This window comes from Hemitrygon akajei, chromosome 11 (genome assembly GCF_048418815.1).
Source record: "Hemitrygon akajei chromosome 11, sHemAka1.3, whole genome shotgun sequence".
Lineage (NCBI taxonomy): Eukaryota > Metazoa > Chordata > Chondrichthyes > Myliobatiformes > Dasyatidae > Hemitrygon > Hemitrygon akajei.
This window is the reverse complement of record NC_133134.1, coordinates 134,664,886-134,692,104: the sequence shown is the minus strand read 5'-3', so window position 1 is coordinate 134,692,104 and position 27,219 is coordinate 134,664,886. Positions and strand designations below refer to the sequence as shown.

Here is a 27,219-nt window from a genome sequence, read left to right as displayed (position 1 = left end):
ACTGTATTTGTATTTTACTTTTTTCAGTCTTTATGCAACGTATAAAAACAATCAACATTGTAGACTTGTTCTGGTGCCCAACATATTAATGCAATTACAGTGGCATGCAGAAGTTTGGGCACCCCGGTCAAAATCTCTGTTACTGTGAATAGCTACACGAGTAAAAGATGACCTAATTTCCAAAAGGCATTAAGTTAAAGATGACACATATCTTTAATATTTTAAGCAAGATTACTTTATTTCCATCTTCTACAGTTTCAAAATAACAAAAGAGGAAAAGGGCCCGAAGCAAATGTCTGGACACCCTGCATGGTCAGTGCTTAGTAAGATCCCCTTTGGCAAGTATCACAGCTTGTAAACACTTTCTGTAGCTAGCTAGGAGTCTTTCAATTCTTGTTTGGGGGATTTTCACCCATTCTTCCTTGCAAAAGGCTTCTAGTTCTGTGAGATTCTTGGGCTGTCTTGCATGCACTGCTCTTTTGAGGTCTATCCACAGATTTTCGATGATATTTAGGTCGGGGGACTGTGAGGACCATGGCAAAACCTTCAGCTTGCGCCTCTTGAGGTAGTCCATTGTGGATTTTGAGGTGTGTTTAGGATCACTATCCTGTTGTAGAACCTATTCTCTTTTCATCTTCAGCTTTTTTTTAAGAGACGGTGTGATGTTTGCTTCCAGAATTTGCTGGTATTTAATTGAATTCATTTTTCCCTCTACCAGTGAAATGTTCCCCGTGCCACTGGCTGCAACACAAGCCCAAAGCATGATTGATTCAACCCCATGCTTAACAGTTGGAGAGGTGTTCTTTTCATGAAATTCTACACCCTTTTTTTTCTAAAAAAAATACCTTTGCTCATTGTGGCCAAAAAGTTCTATTTTAACTTCATCAGTCCACAGGACTTGTTTCCAGAATGCATCAGGCTTGTTTAGATGTTCCTTTGCAAACTTCTGACACTGAATTTTGTGGTGAGGACACAGGAAAGGTTTTCTTCTGATGACTCTTTCATGAAGGTCACATTTGTGCAGGTGTCGCTGCATAGTAGAACAGTGCACCACCACTCTAGAGTCTGCTAAATCTTCCTGAAGGTCTTTTGCAGTCAAGCAGGGGTTTTGATTTGCCTTTCCAGCAATCCTACGAGCAGTTCTCTCGGAAAGCTTTCTTGGTCTTCCAGACCTCAATTTGACCTCACCGTTCCTGTTAACTGCCATTTCTTAATTACATTACAAGCAGAAGAAAGGGCTACCTGAAAACGCTTTGGTATCTTCTTATAGCCTTCTCCTGCTTTGTAGGCATCATCTGTTTTAATTTTCAGAGTGCCAGACAGCTGCTTAGAGGAGCCTATGGCTGCTGATTGTTGGGACAAGGTTTGAGGAGTTAGGGTATTTATAAAGCTTTGAAATTTGCATCACCTGGCCTTTCCTAATGATGATTGTGAACAACCCATAGCCCTAACAAGCTAATTAAAGTCTGAGTGAGACCTTGGTAAAAAGTTATCTGAGAACTCAAATCTCTTGGGGTACCCAAACTTTTGCATGGTGCTCCTTTCCTTTTCTCACTCTAAAATTGTATAAAGCAAAAATAATACACTAATCTTGCTTAAAATGTTGAAAGGAATGTTTCATCTTTAACTTTATGACTTTTGGAGATCAGTTCATCCTCTACTCACTTAACTATTCACAGTAACAGAAATTTTGACCGGGATGCCCAAACTTTTGCATACCACTGTATACAAACTGCATGCTAACAACTATATTTAATTAGGAGTTTGAGTGGATTTGGCATAGTGTTTTACTAAAGATTCTGGCAAATATTACAGATGTACCATGGAGAACATTTTGATAGGTTGCGTCACTGTCTGGAATAGAGGCATTAACGTAAAAGATCAGGAAAAAGCTGCTGAGGGTTGTAAACTCAGCTAGCTCCATCACGGACATGAGCCTTCCAACCATCGAGACCATGTTCAAAAGGCAGTGCCTCAGGAAAGGACCCATGATTAAAGACCCACACCATCCAGGACATGCCCTCTTCTCATCTCTACTGTCAGGGAAAAAGTATAGGATCTGAAGAGATACACTCAAAAGTTTTAGGAGCAGCTTCTTCCCCTCCGCCAACAGATTTGCGAACAGACCGTAGATAGATAGATAGATAGATAGATAGATAGATAGATACTTTATTCATCCCCATGGGGAAATTCAACATTTTTTCCAATGTCCCATACACTTATTGTAGCAAAACTAATTACATACAATACTTAACTCAGTAAAAATATGATATGCATCTAAAATCACCCTCTCAAAAAGCATTAATAATAGCTTTTAAAAAGTTCTTAAGTAGTTTACTTAAATACATTGAGTCCTAACCCCGGAACATTAACCTATCTTACTCCTGGCGGTTGAATTGTAAAGCAGAATGGCATTGGGGAGTATTGACCTCTTCATCCTGTCTGAGGAGCATTGCATCGATAGCAACCTGTCGCTGAAACTGCTTCTCTGTCTCTGGATGGTGCTATGTAGAGGATGTTCAGAGTTTTCCATAATTGACCGTAGCCTACTCAGCGCCCTTCGCTCTGCTACCGATGTTATACTCTCCAGTACTTTACCCACGACAGAGCCCGCCTTCCTTACCATCTTACTAAGACGTGAGGCGTCCCTCTTCTTAATGCTGCCTCCCCAACACGCCACCACAAAGAAGAGGGCGCTCTCCACAACTGACCTATAGAACATCTTCAGCATCTCACTACAAACATTGAATGACGCCAACCTTCTAAGGAAATACAGTCGACTCTGTGCCTTCCTGCACAAGGCATCTGTGTTGGCAGTCCAGTCTAGCTTCTCGTCTAACTGTACTCCCAGATACTTGTAGGTCTTAACCTGCTCCACACATTCTCCATTAATGATCACTGGCTCCATATGAGGCCTAGATCTCCTAAAGTCCACCACCATCTCCTTGGTCTTGGTGATATTGAGACGCAGGTAGTTTGAGTTGCACCATATCACAAAGTCCTGTATCAGTTTCCTATACTCTTCCTCCTGTCCATTCCTGACACACCCCACTATGACCGTGTCATCAGCGAACTTCTGCACATGGCAGGACTCCGAGTTATATTGGAAGTCTGATGTGTACAGGGTGAACAGGACCGGAGAGAGCACGGTCCCCTGTGGCGCTCCTGTGCTGCTGACCACCGTGTCAGACCTACAGCCTCCCAACCGCACATACTGAGGTCTATCTGTCAAGTAGTCCACTATCCAATCCACCATGTGAGAGTCTACTCCCATCTCCGTTAGTTTGTGCCTTAAGATCTTGGGCTGGATGGTGTTAAAGGCACTAGAGAAGTCCAGGAATGTAATCCTCACAGCACCACTGACCCCATCCAGGTGAGAGAGGGATTTGTGTAGCAAATACGTGATAGCATCCTCCACTCCCACCTTCTCCTTATACGCAAACTGAAGAGGATCCCGGGCGTGCCTGGTTTGTGGCCTCAGATTCTGTATTATCAGCCGCTCCATGGTCTTCATCACGTGCGACGTCAAGGCAACACCACCTCACTTTTTGCACAACTTATTTTTTAAAATAAATTACTTTTTGTAACTTGTAAATTTTTTATATATTGCATTGTATTGCTGCCACAAAATGAAGTTTACAACCTATAGTACATCAGTGATAATAAACTTCATTCTGATTCTGATACTGAGCATTCACACACAGTGCCTTGTTTTCAGGCCCCAACTCTTTGTTCACAAAAGTGAGCATTACAACCATGGATTTTTATCAATTTAGCTGTGAATCACATGTTCTGTTTTTCACAGTAGAGCCCAAAAAAAGGGGAAGTTGTAAAGCATGAAAAACAAAAATAACTGAAATGTTAGCAGTTCAAAAGCATTCACCCTGTTTGCTCAGTACTTAGTTCATCCACCTTTCGCAGTTACTGTATTACAGCCAGTAGTCTTCTTCGATAAGTCTCTATTAGCTTTGCACAATGTGTTGGACCAAGATTTGTCCATTCCTCCTTGGAAAATTGTCCAAGCTTAGTCGGTGAGTGGCAGTGGACAGCAATCTTGAAGACTTGCCAGAGATGTTCGAACAGGTTAAGCTCATGACTCTGACTGGGCCATTCAAGGATTTCAATTTTCTTAATTTATACCCACTCCATGGCTGCTTTGGCATTGTTCTTTAGTTTGTTTTCCTGCTTAACTTTCTCCCATCCAGTTTTAGCTTTCTGGAAGAGACTAGCAGGTTTCAGAATCAGAATCTGGATTAATATCACTGATGTATGTTGTGAAATTTGTTACTTTTGTGGCAGCAGTACAATGTAATTCATGATAATAGAGAAAGAAATTGAAAGTTACAGTAAGTGTGTGTGTATATACTGTGTGTGTGTATGTATAAAGTGGTGAGGTACTGTTCATGGGTTTAGTGTTCATTCAGAAATTGCACGGCAAAGGGGAAGAAGCTGTTCCTGAATTGTTGAGTGTGTGCTTTCAGGCTTCTGTACCTCCTCCCTGATGGCAGCAATGAGAAGAGGGCATGTCCTGGATGGTGGGAGCCCTTTCCTTGATGAGGTTCTGGAGATTACAGAGGCTAGTGCCCATGATGGAGCTAATTTTTCAACTCTCTGCAGCTTGTTTTGATCCTGTGCAGTAGCCCCACCTAACCCCATACCAGACCAGACAGTGATACAGCCAGTAAAATGCTCTCCACAGTATACCCATAGAAATTTGCCAGTGTATTTGGTGACATACCAAATCTCCTCAAACTTCTAATGAAATATAGCTGCTGTCTTGTCTGCTTTACAGCTGCATCAATATGTTGGGTCCAGGTTACATCCTTAGAAATATTAACACCCAGGATCTCTTTCCACTTCTGTATGTTCCCTCGTCTTATCCTTTCTTAAGTCCACAATCAGTTCTTTAGTCTTACTGATGTTTTTATCCAGGGTATCTTCGTATTTAGCAGCATTGATCTTCCACCAATCCTGACCAGATTTCCAGCCTCTGCTGCTGAAAAGCATCCCCATGGCATGATGCTAACTCTACCATACCTTACAGTAGGGGTGGAGTTACCGGGCCAATGGCTGTGTTAGAATTACGACACACATACCGATTAATGTTGAAGCCACAAAGTTCCACTTTAGTCTCATTCATCCACAAGACCTTCTTTGACATATTTACAGTATCTTCTAAGTGATACTTCACAAAGTCTTTACAGGCAAGGATATCCTTTTTTTAAGCCAGGGCTATTTCCTTGCCACTCTTCAATAACTACCCTTTTTGTGTAAGGTCTTAAAAATTGTGGAGCCATGAACTTCATCTCCAGTTGCAACCACTAGTTTCTGCAGATCACTCAGAGTGATGGTTAGTGCCTCAGTAGCCTCTCTTACAAGTGTCATGTTTCTCCGGTAATTAAGTATAGAGGGACAGCCTGAACAAGACAGTGTAGATGTGGTTTCATATTTTATCCACTTTTCACAATAGATTGCACTGAGCTCCAAGGTATGTTCAGTGCCTTTGAGATAGTCTTTTACCATTCCCCAGAATATGCTTCTTTATTATCAATTGCTCTTTTGTCTTAATTTTGGTTCAGTCTATTGAAAATCTATCATACTGTTGGACCTTACAGAGAGAGGGGGTATTTATTCTTATGAATTAATTGAAAACAGGTGATCCTCCAGTTTTCTACATCAACAAATTGGATGAGTTGGTAAGATAATATATTGCTCCTGAGGAAACTTAACATAGTAACATTGTCACATGGTGCAAGCAGAATCATCTGCAGCTTAATGTGAAAAAGACTAAGGAGCTGGTGGTGGACCTGAGGAGGGCTAAGGCACCAGTGACCCCTGTTTCCATCCAAGGGGTCAGTGTGGACATGGTGGAGGATTACAAATACCTGGGGATACGAATGGACAATAAACTGGACTGGTCAAAGAACATTGAGGCTGTCTACAAGAAGGGTCAGAGCCGTCTCTATTTCCTGAGGAGACCGAGGTCCTTTAACATCTGCCGGACGATGCTGAGGATGTTCTACGAGGCTGTGGTGGTCAGTGCTATCATGTTTGCTGTTGTGTGCTGGGGCAGCAGGCTGAGGGTAGCAGACACCAGCAGAATCAACAAACTTATTCGTAAGGCCAGTGATGTTGTGGGGGTGGAACTGGACTCTTGACGGTGGTGTCTGAAAAGAGGATGCTGTCCAAGTTGCATGCCATCTCGGACAATGACTCCCATCCACTCCATAATGTACTGGTTAGGCACAGGAGTACATTCAGCCAGAATTTAACACTGAGCGTCATAGGAAGTCATTCCTGTCTGTGGCCATCAAACTTTACAACTCCTCCCTCGGAGTGTCAGACACCCTGTGCCAATAGGCTGGTCCTGGACTTATTTCCACTTGGCATGATTTACTTATTATTTAATTATTTATGGTTTTATATTGCTATATTTCTTCACTATTCTTCGTTGGTGCAGCTATAACAAAACCCAGTTTCCCTCGGGATCAATAAAGTATGTTTGTCTGTAATTACCAAGCGGATGAATACTTTTTTCAGCTTCACAATTTGGTTTTAATTTTTGGTAAATTGTTAACAGGTTTTGGAATTTTTCTTTTGATTTGACATGATGCATAATGTTTTGTATATTAACTCAAAAATTCTACTTCAATATTTTAAATTTAGAAAATGAGACAGTAAAATGAGAAAATATTTGCTTTCTCAAAGCAGTGTAAATGTTTTATGAAATCATAACTTAGGTGAAAAAATCAAAATGACAGTTATCATGCCACAAAATCATATCAAAACATTCAGTGTACTTAGTAAAAATATTGTTTTTTGACCAAAATATTTATTATTCACATACTCTGTGCCTTTTACAAAAAAAAATGATAATGGTTGCTACAAATTACAGTCCAACACTTTGACACCCTCTGAGAATCATATTCAAGCTGTATTCATTCATGAATGTCCGTCATAGCCTTGTGAATTATCTGTCTCAAAGAAAACTTGCCTCAAGTATCTTCTGGTGGTGGTTCCTTTGCATTGAGGGCACATTTTACTCTCCTGGAAGGATAGAAGGACAAAGAATAAGTTTGTAAACTGAACTGCATTTCAATATAGGTGTGTACATTAGACAGCTGAGAAAACAATGACGCTCTTTAATGCTCTCAACTTAATATGGCTTACAGTGCGAAATAATTGTAAATATTAGAATAAAAATATCAGTCAAGAATAGCATCAAAGTGATTTTCATGTTTTACAAATAATACTTAAAACAGCTTTGTTTTTTCTTTTCAATGTAATTTATCTGTGTTTTCCAAAGGGAAAACTCTGCAGAAATGGAGAAAACAGATTAATTGCCATGACCAATTGAACTACAGTGCCCATAAAAAGTATTTCAACCACCCCCCCCCCCCCCCCGGGGAAGTTTTCATGATTTACTATTTTGCAACATTGAATCATAGTGGATTTAATTTGCTACTGATCAACAGAAAAAGACTCTTCTGTGTCAACGTAAAAACAGATCTCCACAAAGTGATCTACATTAATTACAAATATAAAAGTATTCACCCTCTTCAAGTCAGTATTTGATAGATGTACCTTTGGCAGCAGTTACAGCCTTGATTTTGTGGATAGGTCTCTATCAGCTTTGCACATCTGAACACTGCAATTTTTAACTGTACTGTATAAGATTAGCTTTATATTTCAAAACCTGGAAAAGGTTTTGTGAATAAAGTTCCTTTGGAACATTTAAGTATATGGTAATTATTGTGTTGCTTTATGTGCAATTTGATTGTACATATCAATACTACTTGTTTCCCCAGAACATTTCATACAACCCACATGCTGCTCCCAATTAAAGAATATGATTATTGGCTGTAAAACCTTAAAGATCAAGAGAGTGTAGATCTAATGTACTCTAATGTACGGAGTTATTAGATACTTCATGATTGTTACCAATTTTTTATAATCTATTAGTAAGATTAAAATGTATAAACAACTTGTCTGGCATTTCACAATCCAGACAAAGCTTGTTTAACAATAACAGGAACTGCTATTCCACTGAAATACAGTTGAAACATTATACGTCATGAGCATAATAGAATACCTGGAACTTAACTGGCAAGTGCAAGTAAGGAACATTCCAAACAATATGTACTTTGTTTTGGATTTAACTATTTAAATTGCATCCATAGACTGGAGAGTATTAGCTATAAGGAGAGGTTGGACAAATGAGTTTTCTCTGGAAGGTCTTACACTAAGATCTGATATAAAATTATGAAAGTCATAGGTAGGTCAGATAGTCATTTAGACTAGGTGCAAGTGTCAAGAGAACAGAAGGCACAGATTAGCAGCATCTCCATGACGACCAAAACCTTGTCGTGGTTTGGAGGCTTGGGTGCCTCAATGATCCAGATGGCTATGTTGGCTGCAGTCAGTGCTTTATGCTTTGGCTCTTGGTTGGGTCACCTATGCCAAACAGATCAAAGAGTAGAGGACATACTAAGAGTGGCTCACAAGTCCTCCAGGCTCAGGGGTTCAGATCAGGAGAACACTGATGGGAAAACAAACTTGTTACTGAATCAATAGTAACAAATCCTTCTACAACTGCGTGCGATGGTATTCCCAAATCTCTACCTGGGACTTGCATGACTGACAGTAGCGAAAACCAAGGAAGCTATCACATGATGAAGAAAGCCATGAAAACTGTCAGAAATGTATGACCTTCATTGATGCCCTAAATGCCAGAGGCAGAACGGACAGCAGGAGCCTGTAACGTGGTGCCAGAGGCAGCTAAACAAGAAGATATACCAATTGCTTGCATCCATTTACAAATAGGATACAGACCATGTTCATGCAAATGGAATTAGTTACATTGGCCTGTAGCTATGCAGTACTTTTGTATGTTCTGTTGTAGACCATAAGACATAGGAGCAGAATTAGGCCATTCAGCCCATCGAGTCTACTCTGCAATTTCATCATGGCTGATTATTTTTTCTTCTCAACCCCATTCTCATGCCTTCCTGGAATGTTCAGAATAATCAAAAACCTATCAACCTCTGTCTTCAATACATCTGAAGACCTAGCCTATAATACCATGGGCTCATAGCTTGTTAAGCCTCCTCATGTGTGGCACCTTGTCAAAGGCCTTCTGAAAATCCAAGTACAGAACCTCAAGTGATTCTGCTTTATCTATCCTGCTTGTTATTTCTTCAAAGAATTCCAACATATCTTTTCAGGCAAGATTTTCCCTTAAGGGAATGATGCTGACTTTGGTCTACTTTATCATGTGCCTCCAAGCACCCTGAGACCTCATCCTTAATAATCAACTCCAACATCTTCCCAACCACTGAGATCAGATTAACTGGTCTATAATTTCTGGGGGGTAGTCCATCTGATCCAGGTGATTTATCTACCTTCAGACCTTTCAGATTCCCAAACATCTTTTCCCTGGTAATAGAAACTGCACTCACTTCTGCTCCCAGACATTCTCGAACTTCCGGCATATTGCTAATATTTTCCACAGTGAAGATTGATGCAAAATACTTATTCAGTTTGTCCACCATTTCTGTGTTTCCATTCGACCTCTCCAGCGCCATTTTCCAGCTGTCCAATATCTGCTCTAGCCTCTTTCACACTTTATATACCTGAAAAAGTAACCGCTCTTTTGCTTTTATGGTGTAGTTGACTTCCTTTGCCTGCCACAGTTGCATCATCCTGCCTTTAGAATACTTTTTCTTTGGGATGTATCTATCCTCCGTCTTCTGCATTGCTCTCAGAAACTCCAGCCATTGCTGTTCGACGAACATCCTTGCAGGTGTCCCTTTCCAATTAACTTCAGCCAGCTCCTCTCTCATGCCTCTGTAATTTCCTTTACTCCACTGTAATATTTATACTTCTGACTTTAGCTTCTATCTCAAATTTCGGGGTGATTTCTATCATATTATGATCACTGACTCACAAGGGGTCCTTTCCCTTAAGCTCACTAATTAAATACGGTTTATTACACAACACCCTATCCAGAATAGCTTCTCTCTAGTGAGCTCAACCACAAATGATCTCTCTTAGGGTACAGTTATGTGTTTAATACAAGAGTTTTCTTCTGACCTCAGTGAATTAAAAAAAAAAGTAACAATGCTATGCACCCTTATTCCAAAACACATAGGATAGAAAAGATAATTAATCCTACATTATCCTATTGGATACTGAAAGGCTTGGATAGAGTGGTTGCTTCTATTAGGAGCAGAATCTAGCATATGAAGGCAGAGACTCAGAATAAAAGAGATAAGGAGAAATTTCTTCAGATAAAGGGTGGAACTCTGTAGAACTCATTGCCACAGAGGGCTGTAAAGGACATGCCTTTGGGTTTGTTTCAGGCAGATTGATAGGTGGTTGTTTGATAATGGGATTATTGATTATGGAGAGAAGGTAGGAGAATGGGGTTGATTTAAAAAAAATCATGATTGAATGGTGGAGCAGACTCAATGGAACAAATGACCCATTTCTGCTCCTCTATTTTATTGTCTAATGGGGGACATACATCTAAGGTACACTTGGGAACCAGTGTCAATGTGTGACAGCTGCACTTTCAACTTTTTAAAACTCTCCCAACATGCGTGGAACTATATAAAGTTAAAGAATGGTGTCCATTTCGTCACTAGATCTAAATTGGCCAATAGTGAGAAAAATCCAATTCCACTGCCTGATTCTTCTTCTGGAGACCTGCATTTAGTAGCTTGAAATGTTTATCCAATTTCTCTTGAAAAGATGCAATATCCCTTGCCTCAAACATTTATTAAGTTCAAGTTTATTATCATTTAAGCATATACATGTATACAGTCAAACAAAACAATGTTTCTCCAAATCAGGGTGTAAAGCACCGTAGTGCATACAACACACAATAACTTATGAAAGTAAAGATAAAATCTACAGATGAATTACACATAAATAAAGTAAGTGCTAAATTAAATATCATAAGATAGAGAACAGATTAACCAGTTTGAATGCAATGCGGTAAGGAATTCAGAAGCCTGAGAGAACAAACTGTTTCTCATCCTGACTGTTCTTGTTTTTATGCATCGGAGTCTCTTGCCTGATGGTACAAAATCAAAGAGGATGCTGGATGGATGGGCAGGATCCTTAATAATACTAAGGACCAGGTATACACAGTGCTCCTGATAAATGTCCCCGATGGATGGTAGGGAGACCCCTATGATCCTCTCAGCCGTTTCTCGCAGTCCTTTGTAAGGACTTCTGGTCCAATGCTCAGCTGCTCACATACCTGATGAAGATGCAACTTGTCAGGACGCACTCAATGTGCTCTTATAAAATTCAATTAAGATGACAAGGGTGGGTGAGAAGGAGCTTCTCCTTAGGAAACGGAGGCACTGCTGTGCCTTCTTGTTCAGGGAGGTGATATTAAGAGATCAGATGAGGTTATCTGTGAACTCCCAGGAACTTGATGCACATTACTCTCTCCATGCATTTGCAGAAGGGAATGGTTCATCTGCACCTTCTTGAAGTCCACAATGATTTCCTTGGTCTTCTCCATGTTCAAACTTAGGGTTTGCATCTCACACCAATCCACCAGCTGCTCTACTTCCACTCCGTACTCCATCTCATCATCGTTGTTGATGAGGCCAGCCAGCGTTGTGTCATTTGCAAACACGATGGCACAGTTTGAGCTGAATCCTGTGATACAATCATGGATCAGCAGTGTGCTGAACACACAGCCCGGGGGAACGCTTGTGTTCAGCATAATAGGACTAGAGACGTTGTTACCCACACACATTGACTGTGGCCTTTCTGTTAAAAATTCCAGGAGCCAGTTGCAGTGGGAGGTGTTGAGACCCCAGCGCTGACAGTTTCCCCATTAGTCTCTGGGGTATGATGGTGTTAAACATCGAACTGAAGATTATAAAATAGCAGCTTGGCATTTGAGACCCCATTTTCCAGGTAGGGACAGGACAGAGAGGAGGCAGAAGTTACTGCATTGTAGTGGATCAACCTGAGCAATAAGCAAACTGGAAAGGGTTCATTGTAGTTGGGAGGAAGACTTTAATGCACTCCATGACTAGTGCTCAAACCATTTCACATTGGTTCTGTTAATACCACCGGACTATAGTCATTTAGAGAGATTACTGTCACCTTCTTTGGCACTGGAATGATAATTGCCGCCTTAAAAACCAAGGGGATAACGTACTGTTCCAGAGTGATGTTGAATCCATTAGCACCTCAGTTAGGTGGGCTGCGCAGTCTTTCAGAACCCAACCTTGTATATTATTGGGCTCCACAGCTTTGCATGGGTTGACTCTGGCCAGGGTCTTCCTCACCTCAGCTTCAACTAGACGGAGTGTCTGCTCCCTGGGGGAAGGTATGTCTTCCTCGCAGGCACCTTGATCTGTGCATCAGACCAGGCATAAAATACATACAGCCTCTCAGGGAGTGAAGCATCCTGGTCACTGACGTGCAGGGTAGCCTTGTAGTCTGTAATCCTCTGAATTCCCTGCCACAGGCGCCTCGTGTCTCTGGTATCACAGAAGTGGCTATAAATTCTTTGAGAATGCTCCCATTTCGCTGTCCTAATGGAGTGGAAAAGCAATTCTTGCTTCCCTGATAGCTGTCATATCCTTCAATTTAAAGACAGCATCACAATCCCTCAGCCATGCATGGACCTCTGCAGTTAAGCCATGGCTTCTGATTTGCCCTCACCTCTGTGTGTTCGTGATGTTAACATCCTCAGTACACCTCTCTGTGTAGCTGGTCACGGAATCCATATATTCCTTGATGTTAACGTGGTTGCCATTGGTAACAGCCTCCCTGAACCTTCTCCAGTTTGTGTTTTCAAAGCAGTCCTGCAGTATTGACATTGCCCCCTCAGGCCAGGTTTTCACCACTTTAGAACCAGTTTGGCCCTTTGATCAGTCGTTTGTATGCTGGAATTAGCATTACAGATAAGTGATCCTAGAGCCCAATGTGGGGATGGGGAGTTGCTTTATATGCACCTGATATGTTAGTATAAACCAGGTCTAGTGCATTTTCACCTCTGGTAGCAGAACCAACATTCTGGTGGAATTTAGGCAGGACTGTTTTTAGGTTTGCATGGTTAAAATCACCAGAGACAATGAAGGTTTGAAAGTCACTGATGCACTGTAGAGCTCACGCAGTGCCTTGCCAGCATTAGTGGGGGGGTAGGGGGAGATATATACAGTTACCAACACAACTGTGAACTCCCTCGATATATAAAACAGTCTGCATTTCACAAAAATGAACTCAAGTATTGGTGAACAGTGGGATGCCACTGTTAAACCGTCCGTACACCAGTTTTTATTTAGATATATGCAGATAATGGCACCGCAGGTCTTGCCTGAGATCACTGGGCTCCTGTCACCCTGAAACATGCTGAAACCTTCCACCTGGATGGCTGCACCTGGCATCAAGTCCTGAAGCCAAGTTTCCGTGAGAATTAGTTTGCAGATGTTCTTCATCTCCCGCTGGTTCAGTCTCAGGTGCAGGTAGTCCAGTTTATATTCAAGTGAATGGATGTTTATAGTAGGAACGATGGGAGAGCTGCCTGAAAGGCTTTGATCTAAGTCGCTCCTGGTTCCCAGCGTGCTTTCTACTCTTTTACTTTTGTGCGCACCACTTTCAACGGCGCCTCTTGCAGAAATCTGTAGCAGCCAATGGCGTGCACAGTAAGCACAAGCTGTGGAGCTCCTCTGCAGTCCAACAGTTCACTAGTGAGGTGGAATTGCTGTACAGTATATTTAATAGCCAGCAGCGTTTTCTGATCATACTAAAGATGTACAGGACATGGATGCAGCAAAACATTCAAATTTCCAACAAATTTGTGTGGTTAAAGAATTCTCTTCATCTCCTTCCCTAGTTTGTCAACAACTCTCAACCACAAAAAATACTTTTAAACCTAGTTACAATCAGATCTTTGAATATAGAGTTGGTTAAATTTTCTTGTCTATCTCACTTTATTGATAACATAGTATTTGAACCATTCTCTCATGATCAGATTTTCTTCCCAATAACCACAATGGTGATTCCACAATATACACTGAAAATGCCCCTCATCTCTTATTATGTAATAAAATCCTAAGCCTACTGTATCAAGGCTATATCCTGATAATGGTGCTTGTATCCCCATATGCCCAAAATTCTAATTCATTTTCTAGCACATGGCACTTACAACTTTAAGTATTGATATATTTAAATATTTAGATTTTTTGTGGCCTTTTACATTCCTCTGTTCCTCTATATTTATCAGACAAATTATGATGGGAAAACATAGTTACTTCCAATACAGCACACACTCAGTGGCCACTTTATAAGGCACACCCACTCATTAATACAAATATCCAATCAGCTAATCATGTGGCAGCAACTCAATGCACTAAAACATACAGGTATGGTCAAGAGGTTCAGTTGTTGTTCACACAATACATCAGAATGGGAAAGAAATGCGATCAAATTAACTTTGACCATGGAATGATTGTTGGTGTAAGATGGAGTGGTCTGAGTATCTCAGAAACTGATCTCCTTGGATTTTCACAGACAACAATCTCTAGAGTTTACATAGAATGGTGCAAGAAACAAAAAACATCCAGTGAGCTGTAGTTCTACTGGTGAAAACACTATGTTAATGAAAGCTGTCAGAAGAGAATAGCCAATCTGGTTCAAGCTGACAGGAAGTTGACAGTAACTCAATCAACTAAGCATTACTACAGTCAGTGGCGTATCTGAGGTATGGCATGTGCCCTGGGCGCCACTGAGCAGTTTCTATTAAAGCCAGACAAACCATCTTCGGATAGTGGGAAAAAAATGTTCTTCAGATGTATGATCTGTCTTTGATTATCAGGGGTGAGAAGCACTAGGATGGCCTTATTTCAGAGCATTATGTAAGAAGACCATGAAAAGTTTCTTCGCAAAGCAGGAAAGTGGAGCTGAAGGACGGAAGAGATGAAAGTTGGAGGTGGAGGAAGCCAAGAAGTCAAGCAAGTTCTTCATGCCCTTCTTTGAAAAGCCCGGAACAAGTAATTCAACATGTTCTATGGAGTCGTCTGCACCTACTACAAGTTTGTTAGAATCCAAAGGTGGATCGAGTACAAATGCGTCACCAGCCAAGCAGGTAGTCAAGTCAGATAAATCCGAGTATGACGAGATTAAGAGTGAGGCTACCATAGAGAATGTGGACACGACAGGAGAGGAAGACGGTGATGGTGATGTTGAGTTTATTGACGAGATTTTACCTGATGAGATTGAACCTGACAACAATGAACCTAATGAACTGGATGGTGTCAAAGAGCCTCAAACTGTCATACCAGAAGTGATTGAACAGCATGACATTGGACTTCTGAAATTCGATAAGGATACTGGAAAAGCAATTCTGCCTGATGCGTTGAGAACAGAAATAATAAAGCTGGGTTCAAAGTATTTTCAGAACAGTGAGAGGCCTTTCCTACCAACAAATAACTGCTCAATGAACAAAACTTGCTTCAAGAGGAAATTGGGAAATGGTCGTGGTGAGGAAGTGCATTGTTCATGACTGGTCTATTCCCCTTCTAAAAAGTCTGCATTTTGTATCTGTTGTCTTCTCTATTCCCCGTCAGACCATCAATCCTCATTGGAGCAGGAAAGTGGATTCAACCAATGGAAAGCACGTGAAAGGATCAGTGTTCGTGAAAATGCCAAAAATCATTGGGAATGCTTCACACAATGGAAAGAAATGAAAAGAAATTTAGCTGGAAACAGAGGAGATATTGATGTGGTATTTCAGTCACAGATTGAGAAGGAAAAGCAGAAGTGGCGTGATATCTTGATGAGAATCCTTCATTGCATAAAATTCCTTGCGACTCAGAATCTGGCTTTGCAAGGAGAGATATTTCAGCTAGACGATGACTCCAATGTTCCCACAATGTTTCCTTGGCTTACTGAAACTACTGGCCATCTTTGACCCTGTCATAAAAGAACACCTCACTCATTTGGAAAGTCCCCTGGATCCACGTCTTATCATTCACCAGGTGTCCAGAAAAAATTCATCCACATGATGGCATCCAAAGTTCGCCAGAGTTTACTGAGAAGCATTGGTAAAGCCAAGTACTATGGTCTCATGTTTGACTCGACTCCTGACCAAGCACACCCGTGAGCAGATGTCAGAAGTAGTGAGGTATGTGGAAGTTGATGTGAGAGGAAAACAGTCCATGTTAGAGAGTCCGTCCTTGGTTTTATCCAGATAAGCCAGAAGGATGCTGACAACTTGGTTGAAGACATCTTGAAACAGCTAGAGAAGGACGAAATGGAGCTACAAGATTGTCGGTTACAGTGCTATGACAACGCTGCTATGACAACGCTGCTGTGATGGCTGGACACAGATGTGGTGCTCATCAAAGAATAAGTGAGAAAAACAACCTGGCAGTGTTTGTGAATTGCGATAATCACTCACTCAACTTGGTGGGTGTACATGCAGCCAAGCAGGATATAATGATGGTCATGTTTTTTGGAACCATCAAAGCTCTTTATGTATTTTTCTCTCATTCAACACAGTGCCGGGAAAAACTCAAAAACTCTGTCCCTGTGGTTGTTAAGTCGGAGTCCAAAACCAGGTTGAGTGTAAGGACAGAGGCAGTGAAGCCCGTCAACAAGTACCTTGAGGAGATACTTCAAGTTCTCTAGGACATGATAGACAATGAAAACGAGACCAGTGAAACAAGAAGTGACGCAAGGCAGCTGTACAACCGCATGCTGAGTTATGATTTTCTGATCTTGCTAGGATTTTGGATCAAAGTACTTATTCGCATTGACCGTATTCAAAAGAGGCTGCAGGATCCTAGCATGAACTTCCACAATGCTGCCCTGGATCTGAAAGCCCTCTGAGATCACTTTTATGATGAAAGAGAAGTGTTGGTCAATAAGTCACTTGAAGAAGGAGTCGGTCTCTGTCAAGAATGGAATACTGAAGTTGAAAGACATCAGAGACGAAAGAAACGAATGGCTGATGAGAACTCGAGAATGTTGCTATCAAGGTGGGTCAAAATTAAAATATCAAGACCTGAAGAGCTTCTTGAACTTATTGTTCAGTATGGAGATGAGAGCGTCTTCCCCAATCTTCGCTCTTCAGATAATACTAACCATCGCAGTTTCCATCGCCAGCTGTGAGAGATCATTCAGCAAGTTAAAACTAATACTTTCGCATTTGAGAGCCTCCATGGGTCAAGGCAGACTCTGTGATCTTGCTCTGCTGAGTGTAGAAGGAGAAGAAACTGAAAAAACTGACTTTGATCACATCATAGACCAATTTGCATCAGTGAAAGCAAGGAAGGTGCAGTTATAATTTTCATGCAGTGCCATAATTTGTTAATTAAAAGATTAACGAGCTTGACTTGTATTTTTGAGCCGATATTATGGTAAAGTTATCTAAAAGATGGGTGTCAGATGTTTGGACAGGGGCACAATTTCAGTGCTTGCCATAGGCGCTATTTTCCATAGATGCGCCCCTGACTACAGTGGTGTGCAGAAGAGTATCTCTGAACACAACACGTTGAACAATCAAGTGGACAGGCTATAGCAACAGAAGACCATTCCTGTATCTAATAAAGTAACCACTGAACATGCATCAGAGGAAGTGAACTCAATAGACAGTTATGGATGCACTTTATAATTCCCAAGTAGCAGAAAAACAAACATACACTTGGCGCAAGTCCAACTTATAATGAGCCATCAAAAGGAGAAAGTAGCAAAGGAAAAACAAATAAACTTCAATCCAATTTAAAAATAAATGTGCACATTTACATAAGTTAAGCATTTACATAAATTGCAACCCAAGCCAAACTAAATAAACAATTTAATTACATTTTAATTAATAGTGAAAAAAACCTAGTTAACCATCTATCCTAAATGCTCCTAAATATACATGCAACAGGAGACTGTCTTTTCAGTTAATTTTCTCAGACTTGATCTGGTCATGATTATAATCAATCAACCTTCCAAAACAGTTAGAATCCTTTTCCCCATCATAAATTTAAAGATCAGTCTAACCTTCAATAACTGCTTCCAGCAGGACATGCAGGAGGTGAAGTCACAGTACTGACAACTAAATGGCACTGCTGCATCAATTCTACAATGTGTGCAGTGGAAACCTAGCAGAATATGTTGCAAAGTTTTCAATATTAAAAAATGATTCAAATAAATTAAAACATTATTGTGCACATTCTTAATGTCATACAGTACCTTTCAGTACAATGCAGAAAATGAATCAGGAAACAGCACAGAAGGAGAACGTTGAGGAAGAATTTTAAGCAGACTCTGTTGCTGTATTTACCTAGCTGGAAACTGTTTTCACACAAATTTTCATACAATGGCAGTTACTACATTACAAACAACTCTACAACTGTAACTTTTTCGTAACTTAACTACTGAGACAATAATAATATGTGAGCAGGTGACGATATTCCTTTGTGGTTAAAAGTCTGAGATCAAGTTAGGGAATATTTTCCAAACTAATATGTTAGCCTCACACCATGAGCCTGAAGTGTACAGGTATCAACAATCTAGCTCTAAAAAGCAAATTATACTCAATAAAACAACATCAAAAATTTAAATTTGGTATAAAATTAAAAGTTAATCTTAATCTGATTTTTAAAAGAACTTTTAAAATAAGTAAACTTTGTGGCAATTTTGTTTTATTCCATATTGATTTGATAGTTTTGGACACATCAAATCAGTTCAGTCTGGGAATGTTAAAACTGGAGCTTACAACGAAAAAATGCAACAGAGATTGCTTTAAATACCTAAAGCATTTCAATATCTAAATCACCAAACGTGCAATTCAGGTATTTTAAATGGGTTACATCACACTTCAAAGTAACATAAAATCCATCTAATTTTTCTAACACATCTGTTTACTGACTTATAATGACTCCTCATCAAACAGACTTTGTATTAAAACCATAATTTGTGATTTCATTTCTGACTCAGTGATTATTTTTATTTTCAGGTTTAATTAAATCAAGACGACGTCTGTAGGCTTAAGAGATGAAGCAGTTTTGGAATGTCCTGAGGAAGTGAATGACACCATAAATGCAAAGAAAGGCTTCAAGCTCTTCCCTGTCACTTCTTCCTTCAATCCATATTAGGAAGTACTCAGACAGACCTATGAAGAATTTCCAGGTAAGTTAGTATAGGCAAAAACTCTAGAATGTGTAAACATGCAGAGAAGCCTTTGTTAATGGCAACTAACCACAAAAGAAAGCCAAAATATTTCCTCCAATTTACTAAAAGAAACCTAAAAGAAACCATGACATTGATTTTCACCGAGATGAATGAATAACACGTAAGCAAGCTAGCTTATCCAAAAAGATCTGCTTTATAGAATGCCTTGAACAACATCAGGACAACATTAAGTGGTCTTCAATCAATTAAATATTTGTAGAAAACAGTCTATATTATAATCGAGGATACACAGCAACTAACTCATTGAAATAAATGGTCAGCTCAACAGATTTAGACTTTGATTAGGAGATAAATTTTGTCTTGGACACTGGAAAAACTCTTGCTTCTTTTCAGATTGTGCCACTGTATTTTTGAGTCAGTGTTACTTTCTAAAGACAGAAGCAAGAGTATTATCACTGAACACTTTGTCCAGTAGAAGCATGGCAAAGGGCAAATACCTGAAAGTGGTAGATTTTTAAAATTAACTTTGGATATGGAAAACTATTTTAGCAAGTTAAAAGGGTATGTTTGTTAAATGTCAGAAATACTGTAAACTTGAGCTCAGTTCTAGCATAATTTAATTCATTTAACTTACCAAACTTCAAATTCACATCAGAGGAGAAAGGCAACAGTGTTTCCTTTGATGTTGGAGGCCGTATAGTTTTTGTTGTTATTTCCTGAGCTTCAGAGGGACAGCTTTTTACTGAACTGTCATAAACACAATGCCAAGTGTTTGAAGTCCCTGAAGCATTTGATGCTTTTAATTTCTCACTCTTTGGAAAGAATGCCGAAATCTTACATTGTGTTGAAACAGATCCTTCACCTATTAAAATATAATTGTAATTTACATTAATTATTTAAGCAGAAAAAGGTATCACTACACACAAAAACTTGTGACAGTGATCTTTATCTTGATTACCCACAAACTGTAACTGAATTTATTGTTCTATTGAATAATGCTGCTGTGAATGTGCCATTCAGTTTTAAGTGAAAACTTTTTTTGAAGATTATCAGTTACAATTCAGCATGGCTAAAGCCTCATACGGGATTTAATTTCCGACTGTTCTCTTAAAAGTACATTTCCTCTCTCCATAGCTGAGAAGCCATTTGGTTCCAAGCCAACCCAGTTATTGTGCTTGTCCACTGGTTCTTTTCAATGTAATAACTATGTAGAATCTACAAGTATAATTCTGTTCAACCAATATTCAAATATGGTCAGATTATGCCTTTTGATGGTGGTACAATGTTCATGATGAGAAAAAAATGACCTTTTGCTCTGTAATTTAATAAATATCAATTGATATTGCTTTCATAGAAAAATACAGCACAGGCCCTTTAGCCCAATTAGTCTATGCCTACCAATATTCCTATCTACATTAGTACTATTTGGCCCATATCCCTCTAAACCTCTCCTATCTGTCTGGCTTATTTTAAATGTTGTTACTATATCTGCCTCAAATACTTCATCTGGCAGCTCATTCCATTCATAGATCATACTCTGGATGATGAAGGGTCTCGGCCCGAAACGTTGGCTACTCTTTTCTCACGGATGCTGCCTGGCCTGCTGAGTTCTTACAGCGCTCTTTGATCCACAGCATCTGCAGTTGTATTTTTGTGTTTTTATACTCTGAATGAAAAGGCTGCTCTTCAGATTCCTATTAAATGGTGCACATCACCCTATAGCACTGCCTCCTGCACGCATGCTGAGCTCTGACGAAGGGTCTCGGCCCGAAACGTTGACAGTGCTTCTCCTTATAGATGCTGCCTGGCCTGCTGTGTTCCTCCAGCATCTTGTGTGTGTTGTTTGAATTTCCAGCATCTGCAGATTTCGTATTTGCACATGCTGAGCTTGTTGACTTCATTAACTTTGCCTCCAACTTTCACCCTGCCCTCAAATTTACCTGGTCCATTTCCGACACCTCCCTCCCCTTTCTTGATCTTTCTGTCTCCATCTCTGGAGACGACTTATCTACTGATATCTACTATAAGCCTACAGACTCTCACAGCTACCTGGACTATTCCTCTTCCCACCCTGTCTCTTGCAAAAATGCTATCCCCTTCTCACAATTCCTCCATCTCTGCCGCATCTGCTCTCAGGATGAGGCTTTTCATTCCAGGACGAAGGAGATGTCTTCCTTTTTTAAACAAAGGGGCTTCCCTTTTTCCACCATCAACTCTGCCCTCAAACGCATCTCTCCCATTTCCCGCACATCTGCCCTCACCCCATCCGCCCGCCATCCCACTCGGGATAGGGTTTCCCTTATCCTTACCTACCACCCCACTAGCCTCCAACGTATAATTCTCCGTAACTTCTGCCACCTCCAACGGGATCCCACTACCAAGCACAACTTTCCCTCCCCTCCTCTTTCTGCTTTCCGCAGGGATCGCTCCCTACGCGACTCCCTCATCCCCCCCCGACCATCCCTTCCCACCGATCTCCCTCCTGGCACTTATCCTTGTAAGCAGAACAAGTGCTACACCTGCCCTTACACTTCCTCCCTCACCACCATTCAGGGCCCCAGACAGTCCTTCCAGGTGAGGCGACACTTCACCTGTGAGTCGACTGGTGTGGTATACTGTGTCCGGTGCTCCCAGTGTGGCCTTTTATATATTGGTGAGACCCGACGCAGACTGGGAGACCGTTTCGCTGAACACCTACGCTCGGTCCGCCAGAGAAAGCAGGATCTCCCAGTGGCCACACATTTTAATTCCACGTCCCATTCCCATTCTGATATGTCTATCCATGGCCTCCTCTACTGTCAAGGTGAATCCACACTCAGGTTGGAGGAACACCTTATATACCGGCTGGGTAGCCTCCAACCTGATGACATGAACATTGATTTCTCTAACTTCCGTTAATGCCCCTCCTCCCCTTCTTACCCCATCCCTGACATATTTAGTTGTTTGTTTTTTTTTCTCTCTCTCTGCCCATCACCCTGCCTGTTCTCCATCTCCCTCTGGTGCTCCCCCGCTCCCTCTTTCTTTCTCCCAAGGCCTCCTGTCCCATGATCCTTTCCCTTCTCCAACTCTGTATCACTTTCACCAATCACCTTTCCAGCTCTTAGCTTCATCCCACCCCCTCCGGTCTTCTCCTATCATTTCGCATTTCCCCCTCCCCCCACTACTTTCAAATCTCTTAGTATCTCTCTTTTCAGTTAGTCCTGACGAAGGGTCTCGGCCCGAAACGTCAACAGTGCTTCTTTCTATAGATGCTGCCTGGCCTGCTGTGTTCCACCAGCATTTTGTGTGTTGTTTGAATTTCCAGCATCTGCAGATTTCCTCGTGTTTACCCTATGTCCTTTATTATTTTGTACACTTCTGTAAGCTCACCCCTCATTCTCCTACACTCCAATGAATGAAGTCCCAACCTCCTTAAAACCTTTCCATAACTCAGTTCAAGGCCAAGCAACATTATCATAAATCACCTCTGCATTCTTTCCACTTTAACAACATATTTCCTATAGCATTGTGACCATAACTAGACAGACTATTATTCCAAATGCAGCCTCACCAATAATCTGTACAACTGTAACATCATATTGCACACTTCATCATATTACAACTTCCATACCGGCAGTCTCCGGGTTACGAACGAGTTCCGTTCCCGAGTCCATCTTTAAGTTGGATTTGTACATAAGTCGAAACAAGTACATCTGGTATTATTCAGTGTCAGTTAGTCAAACGTTTGTCTTAGTATATAGTATATATTTTACCTTTCTATGCATTTAAAACACTTAAGAAATGTATGTATTCCAATAATTAAACCACTGCGTTGCTTAGTAATATTTGTAGCTTTCATCGGGGCAGGATCTTTCAGATGCTCCATTATTCTCACTTTATCCATTAAAATTGTTCCAATCGTTGACCTAACGCTTTTCCAGCGACCGATGGTGTTTCACCTCTTTCCAAAAGCTTTATTATTTCCACTTTATTTTCAATCACAATTGCTTCCCGTCAATGGAACAAAAACACTGCGGGCGGTGGGTCCCGAGTTGTGCCGACTCCTGAGGTCCGCTGGCTCCTAAAGACCACCGCACTGAATTCCCCGGGTCCTAAAGGCTACTGCACTGAGACAGGTTAAATGGGACAAGTGGGGGCGGTGCTGGGTTTGGGTATTTGATCCTCTACAATATTCTGCGTGGGAATTTAAACTGGAGGTGGCAGTGTTTTCTTTTACGAGGTCGAGTTGCGAGCTCGACATCAACCCAGCACTGGATCGAACTCAGGAACCTCCATTCTCCAGCCTGGCGGTGATATCATTGCGCCACCAGCCGACTGGAATGGAATGGGGGGGGGGGGGGGGGTTCAGGGCGAATCTTGCTAAGAAAAATTTAAGCCAAATACAAAGTTACACACTCAACACAGTGTCAACGGCAACGACTTAAAATGGCGGACGGCGTTGCGATCCAACTCAAAATGGCGGACAGCGTTCGTAACTCAGGGACTACTTGTACTCAATGTCCTGACTGATAAAGTCCAGCATGCTAAAATCTTTCTTCACCACCTTCTATGATGCCACTTTCAGAGAGTAATGTACTTGTACTCCCAAGTCCCTCTATTCTCCAACACTCTCCAAGGTCCTACTATTCACTGTGAAATCCTACCTGATTTGTCTTCTTAAAATACAAATGCTCTTATCCAAAAATAAGATCCATTTGCCATTCCTCAGCTCACTTACCCACTGATCAAAATCCATCTGTATATTCTGATAACAATCTTGACTGTCTACACCAATCTTCTCTACCTTCCTGTGTTCTTGATCATCCCTGGAGATTTATCTATCTTCATAAGTATTAAGACATCCAGCATATACTCTGTTATAATGTGGACTACCACAAGACTCATCTCCAGCTCCAAAGTCTTCAGGTTTTTCTTCACAGGAAAAAAAAGGGAGAAATATTCAAGACATCGCCCAACTCCTGCAGTTCCAGACAAATTGTCCACTTGGTCTGTGAGGTCCATTTAAGCACTTAACACTCTGGCAGTCCATAAGCATGACCTTATTATTTCTCTTCTGCACTATTTATTTTGTAATTTATAATGATTTTTGTTTTAGTGTTAAAATATCTTTTTCCCTTAATATTCTTATAAATCTCTTTGAATTCTCCACAATCTTATCTGCAAAGCTACCTCATGTCACCTTTTTGCCCGATTTCTTTCTGAAGTATACTCCTGCATTCTCCTATAATGATTCACTTGGCCCCAGCTGCCTAAACCTGCCCATGCCTCCTTTTCTACCTTGCTACAGGATGACCCTTTTCATCCAGGGTCTCCTACTTTTGCCAGACTTGGTTTTTACTGTAACAAAAATATGACAAACTTAAACTCTTGTCATTACACTTTTTAAAGCCCTCCACTTCCCTGTGGTTCACTTGCCCTCAACTTACTCCAATCAACATTTGCAAGTTCCAGTCTAACACTGTCAAAATTTGCCTTGCTCCAATTTAGAACTTAAACTGAAGGGCCAGTTCCATAGCTATTTTAAAACTAATAGAATTATGAACTATTTCTCAAAGTTTTCTTCCACTGTCACCAGTTCCCCCCCCCCCCCCAAACACACACACATTACTCAAGAGTAGGTCAGGGTTTTGCCCTTCCCTGTAGGGCTTTCTATATATTGCCTGAGGGAACTTTCCCTGAACACTCTTAACAAATTCCATCTATTTAGGCCCTTATCACTCATTACATCAATCCATAAACACAATCTCATTACTACTTTTTTACATTATTTATTTTGTCATTTATAGTAATACATGACTTTGTACTGTACTGCTACTAAAAAAAAACAGATTCTATATACTATACTGTAGGTCAGTGATAATAAACCTGATTCTGTTCCATTTTATATTAGGAAAATTTAAAATCCCCTACTATAACTATGTTATTATTCTTGCAAATTTTTACAATCTCGCTGCATATTTATTCCCTTAATTCCTGCTAACTATTAGGAATCCTATAGTACATTCCCAACAATGTTATCATCACCTTCTATTCCTTACCTCCAATCATGAAGATTCTTTGGATGACCCTTCAGTAATTTCATCTTGATTACTGTGTGATGTTCTCCTTAATGAGGAATGCAACTCCCTCCTCCTCTACCCCATCATACCTATGGCACCTGTAACCTGGAACATTTAGCTGCTAGTTCTGCCCTAATGACTACATCCCAGTTCCGTGAGTTATCTATGCCCTGAGTTCATTTGCCTTTTCTGTCAGGCCTTTTACATTGAAATAAATGCAATTTAATCCAAAAACCTTTCCTTGTTTCCTGTCATGCTGCCTTTCTTGTAAACTCAACTTACTGACATTGAATTCTGCATCAGATTCCAGCCCCCCACTGGCCTCGCTGCTTCTTTGTAACCTGCCCCACTGCATTCTAGTTTAAGCTCTCCCTGGTAGCACAGGCAATGGCCTTACCATGGAAATATTGTACAAATATTACTTGTGAAAGACAGTAAATGGCTACTTACCATTTTCTCTATTGCTGGCAATCTCCTTTTCTGTCATAAGTGTATGCTTAGGGAGCTTCTGTTGATCCTTATTCAGAATTTCCCCTTGTTTATCAAGCTGATGCTCCTTCTCGAAGAACTGATGACAGTCTGCTCCTGTTAGTTCTTTGCATATCTGGTTAAACTGTGTTTTGTGATGTGTTCTAACAAACATATAAAATCCTGTAACGATATAATTAGTAAATATTGCCACTGTTTAAGCAATTCAGTATTTTATTTTTGTTGAAAACTACTTTGAAATTGATATCAAAATGTTTCCAACGCTACCAAATAATTCTCCCATAGGTGAGCTGAGAATATCGGATCAACTGAGATTTCTATAAATTGCTCACTTTTACTTGTGTGTCGATTTTTGTTCCTACTGTAAAATTTTCCAATAGCTTCTCCTTGATTTCTAGCCATGATTACATCAAATGGCATACTAGGCTTTCTTGCATTCTTTTAAGCTAAATGCAACTTCTGGGCCACATGATCAACAGATATGTATAAATACTTTTAAACTCAATGCAGCTCTACCTTCTTTGCCACCATTTCAATGCCTTTTCCTGCAAGTGATGGATTTGACAGGCAAAACACAAAATAGAAAAGGATCAAGAGCTAGAAAATGGGAAAACAAACTTATAACTGCGAGGTTAAGTACAGCTCTGATGCTATATTCAAGTTAGCTGACAATACCACTGTTGCTAGCCAAATCAAAGGTAGTGACAAACTGGCATATTGGAGGGAGATTGAAAAGATGGCTGAATAGCACCACATCAATAACCTCACAATCAACGTCAGGAAACCAAACATCTGATTATTGACTAGAGAGGGGAAAGCAGAGATCCATGAGCCAGTCCTCAGTGGGGATTAGAGTTGGAGAGGATGAGAAACTCTAAATTCCTTGGCATTATTATTTTAAAGGATGTATCTTAGGACCAGCACATAAGTGCCATTGTAGGCCTCCATTAGTCTCGATAGACCATGGATTTGCACCTTGGAAAGTTTCCAGGGTGCAAGCCTGGGCAAGGTTTTTTTTATGGAAGACCGGCAGTTGCCCAAGCTGCAAGTCTCCCCTCTCCACACCACCAATGTTGTCCAAGGGAAGGGCATTAGGATAAGTGCCATTACAAAAAAGGCACAGTAGCAATTCTACTTCCTTTGAAGTTTGCACAGATTCAGCATGTCATCTAAGACTCTGACAAACTTCTATAGATGTTTGATGGACAGTATCCTGACTAATTGCATCATGGCCTGGTATGGAAAAATCAATGGCCATGAATGGAAAAGCCCACAAAAAAAAAGTGGGTACAGCCCAGTCCATCATAGGAAAATCTCTCACAACTGCAAGGAGTACTGCCACAAGAAAACAGTATCTATCATCATGGAGCCCCACCATCCAGGCCATCCTCTCTTCTCACTGCTGCCATCAGGAAGAAGGTACAAGAACCTTAGGTCCCATACCACCAGGCTCAAGAACAGTTATTACCCTTCAACCATCATGCTCTTGAACCAGCGTGGATAACTCACC

At 40.7% G+C, this 27,219-nt stretch overlaps 1 protein-coding gene across 3 annotated transcripts in view; it reads right to left on the bottom strand.

The window, feature by feature from the left end:
• Positions 1 to 6,543: 6,543 nt before the first annotated feature.
• Positions 6,544 to 27,219, bottom strand: part of rtel1 (regulator of telomere elongation helicase 1) — a 169,053-nt gene continuing 148,377 nt past the window's right edge. For 2 of the 3 annotated variants that reach the window (XM_073061710.1, XM_073061712.1), the window contains 4 exons: positions 25,671 to 25,871; positions 19,796 to 20,023; positions 18,028 to 18,128; positions 6,544 to 7,047 (listed from right to left, as the gene is read on the bottom strand). In XM_073061710.1, the coding sequence (XP_072917811.1) occupies positions 6,943 to 7,047; positions 18,028 to 18,128; positions 19,796 to 20,023; positions 25,671 to 25,871 (635 nt within the window). In that variant the 3' untranslated portion in view covers positions 6,544 to 6,942. The remainder of the gene's footprint in view (positions 7,048 to 18,027; positions 18,129 to 19,795; positions 20,024 to 25,670; positions 25,872 to 27,219) is intronic. The other variant, XM_073061713.1, reaches the window with a different exon arrangement.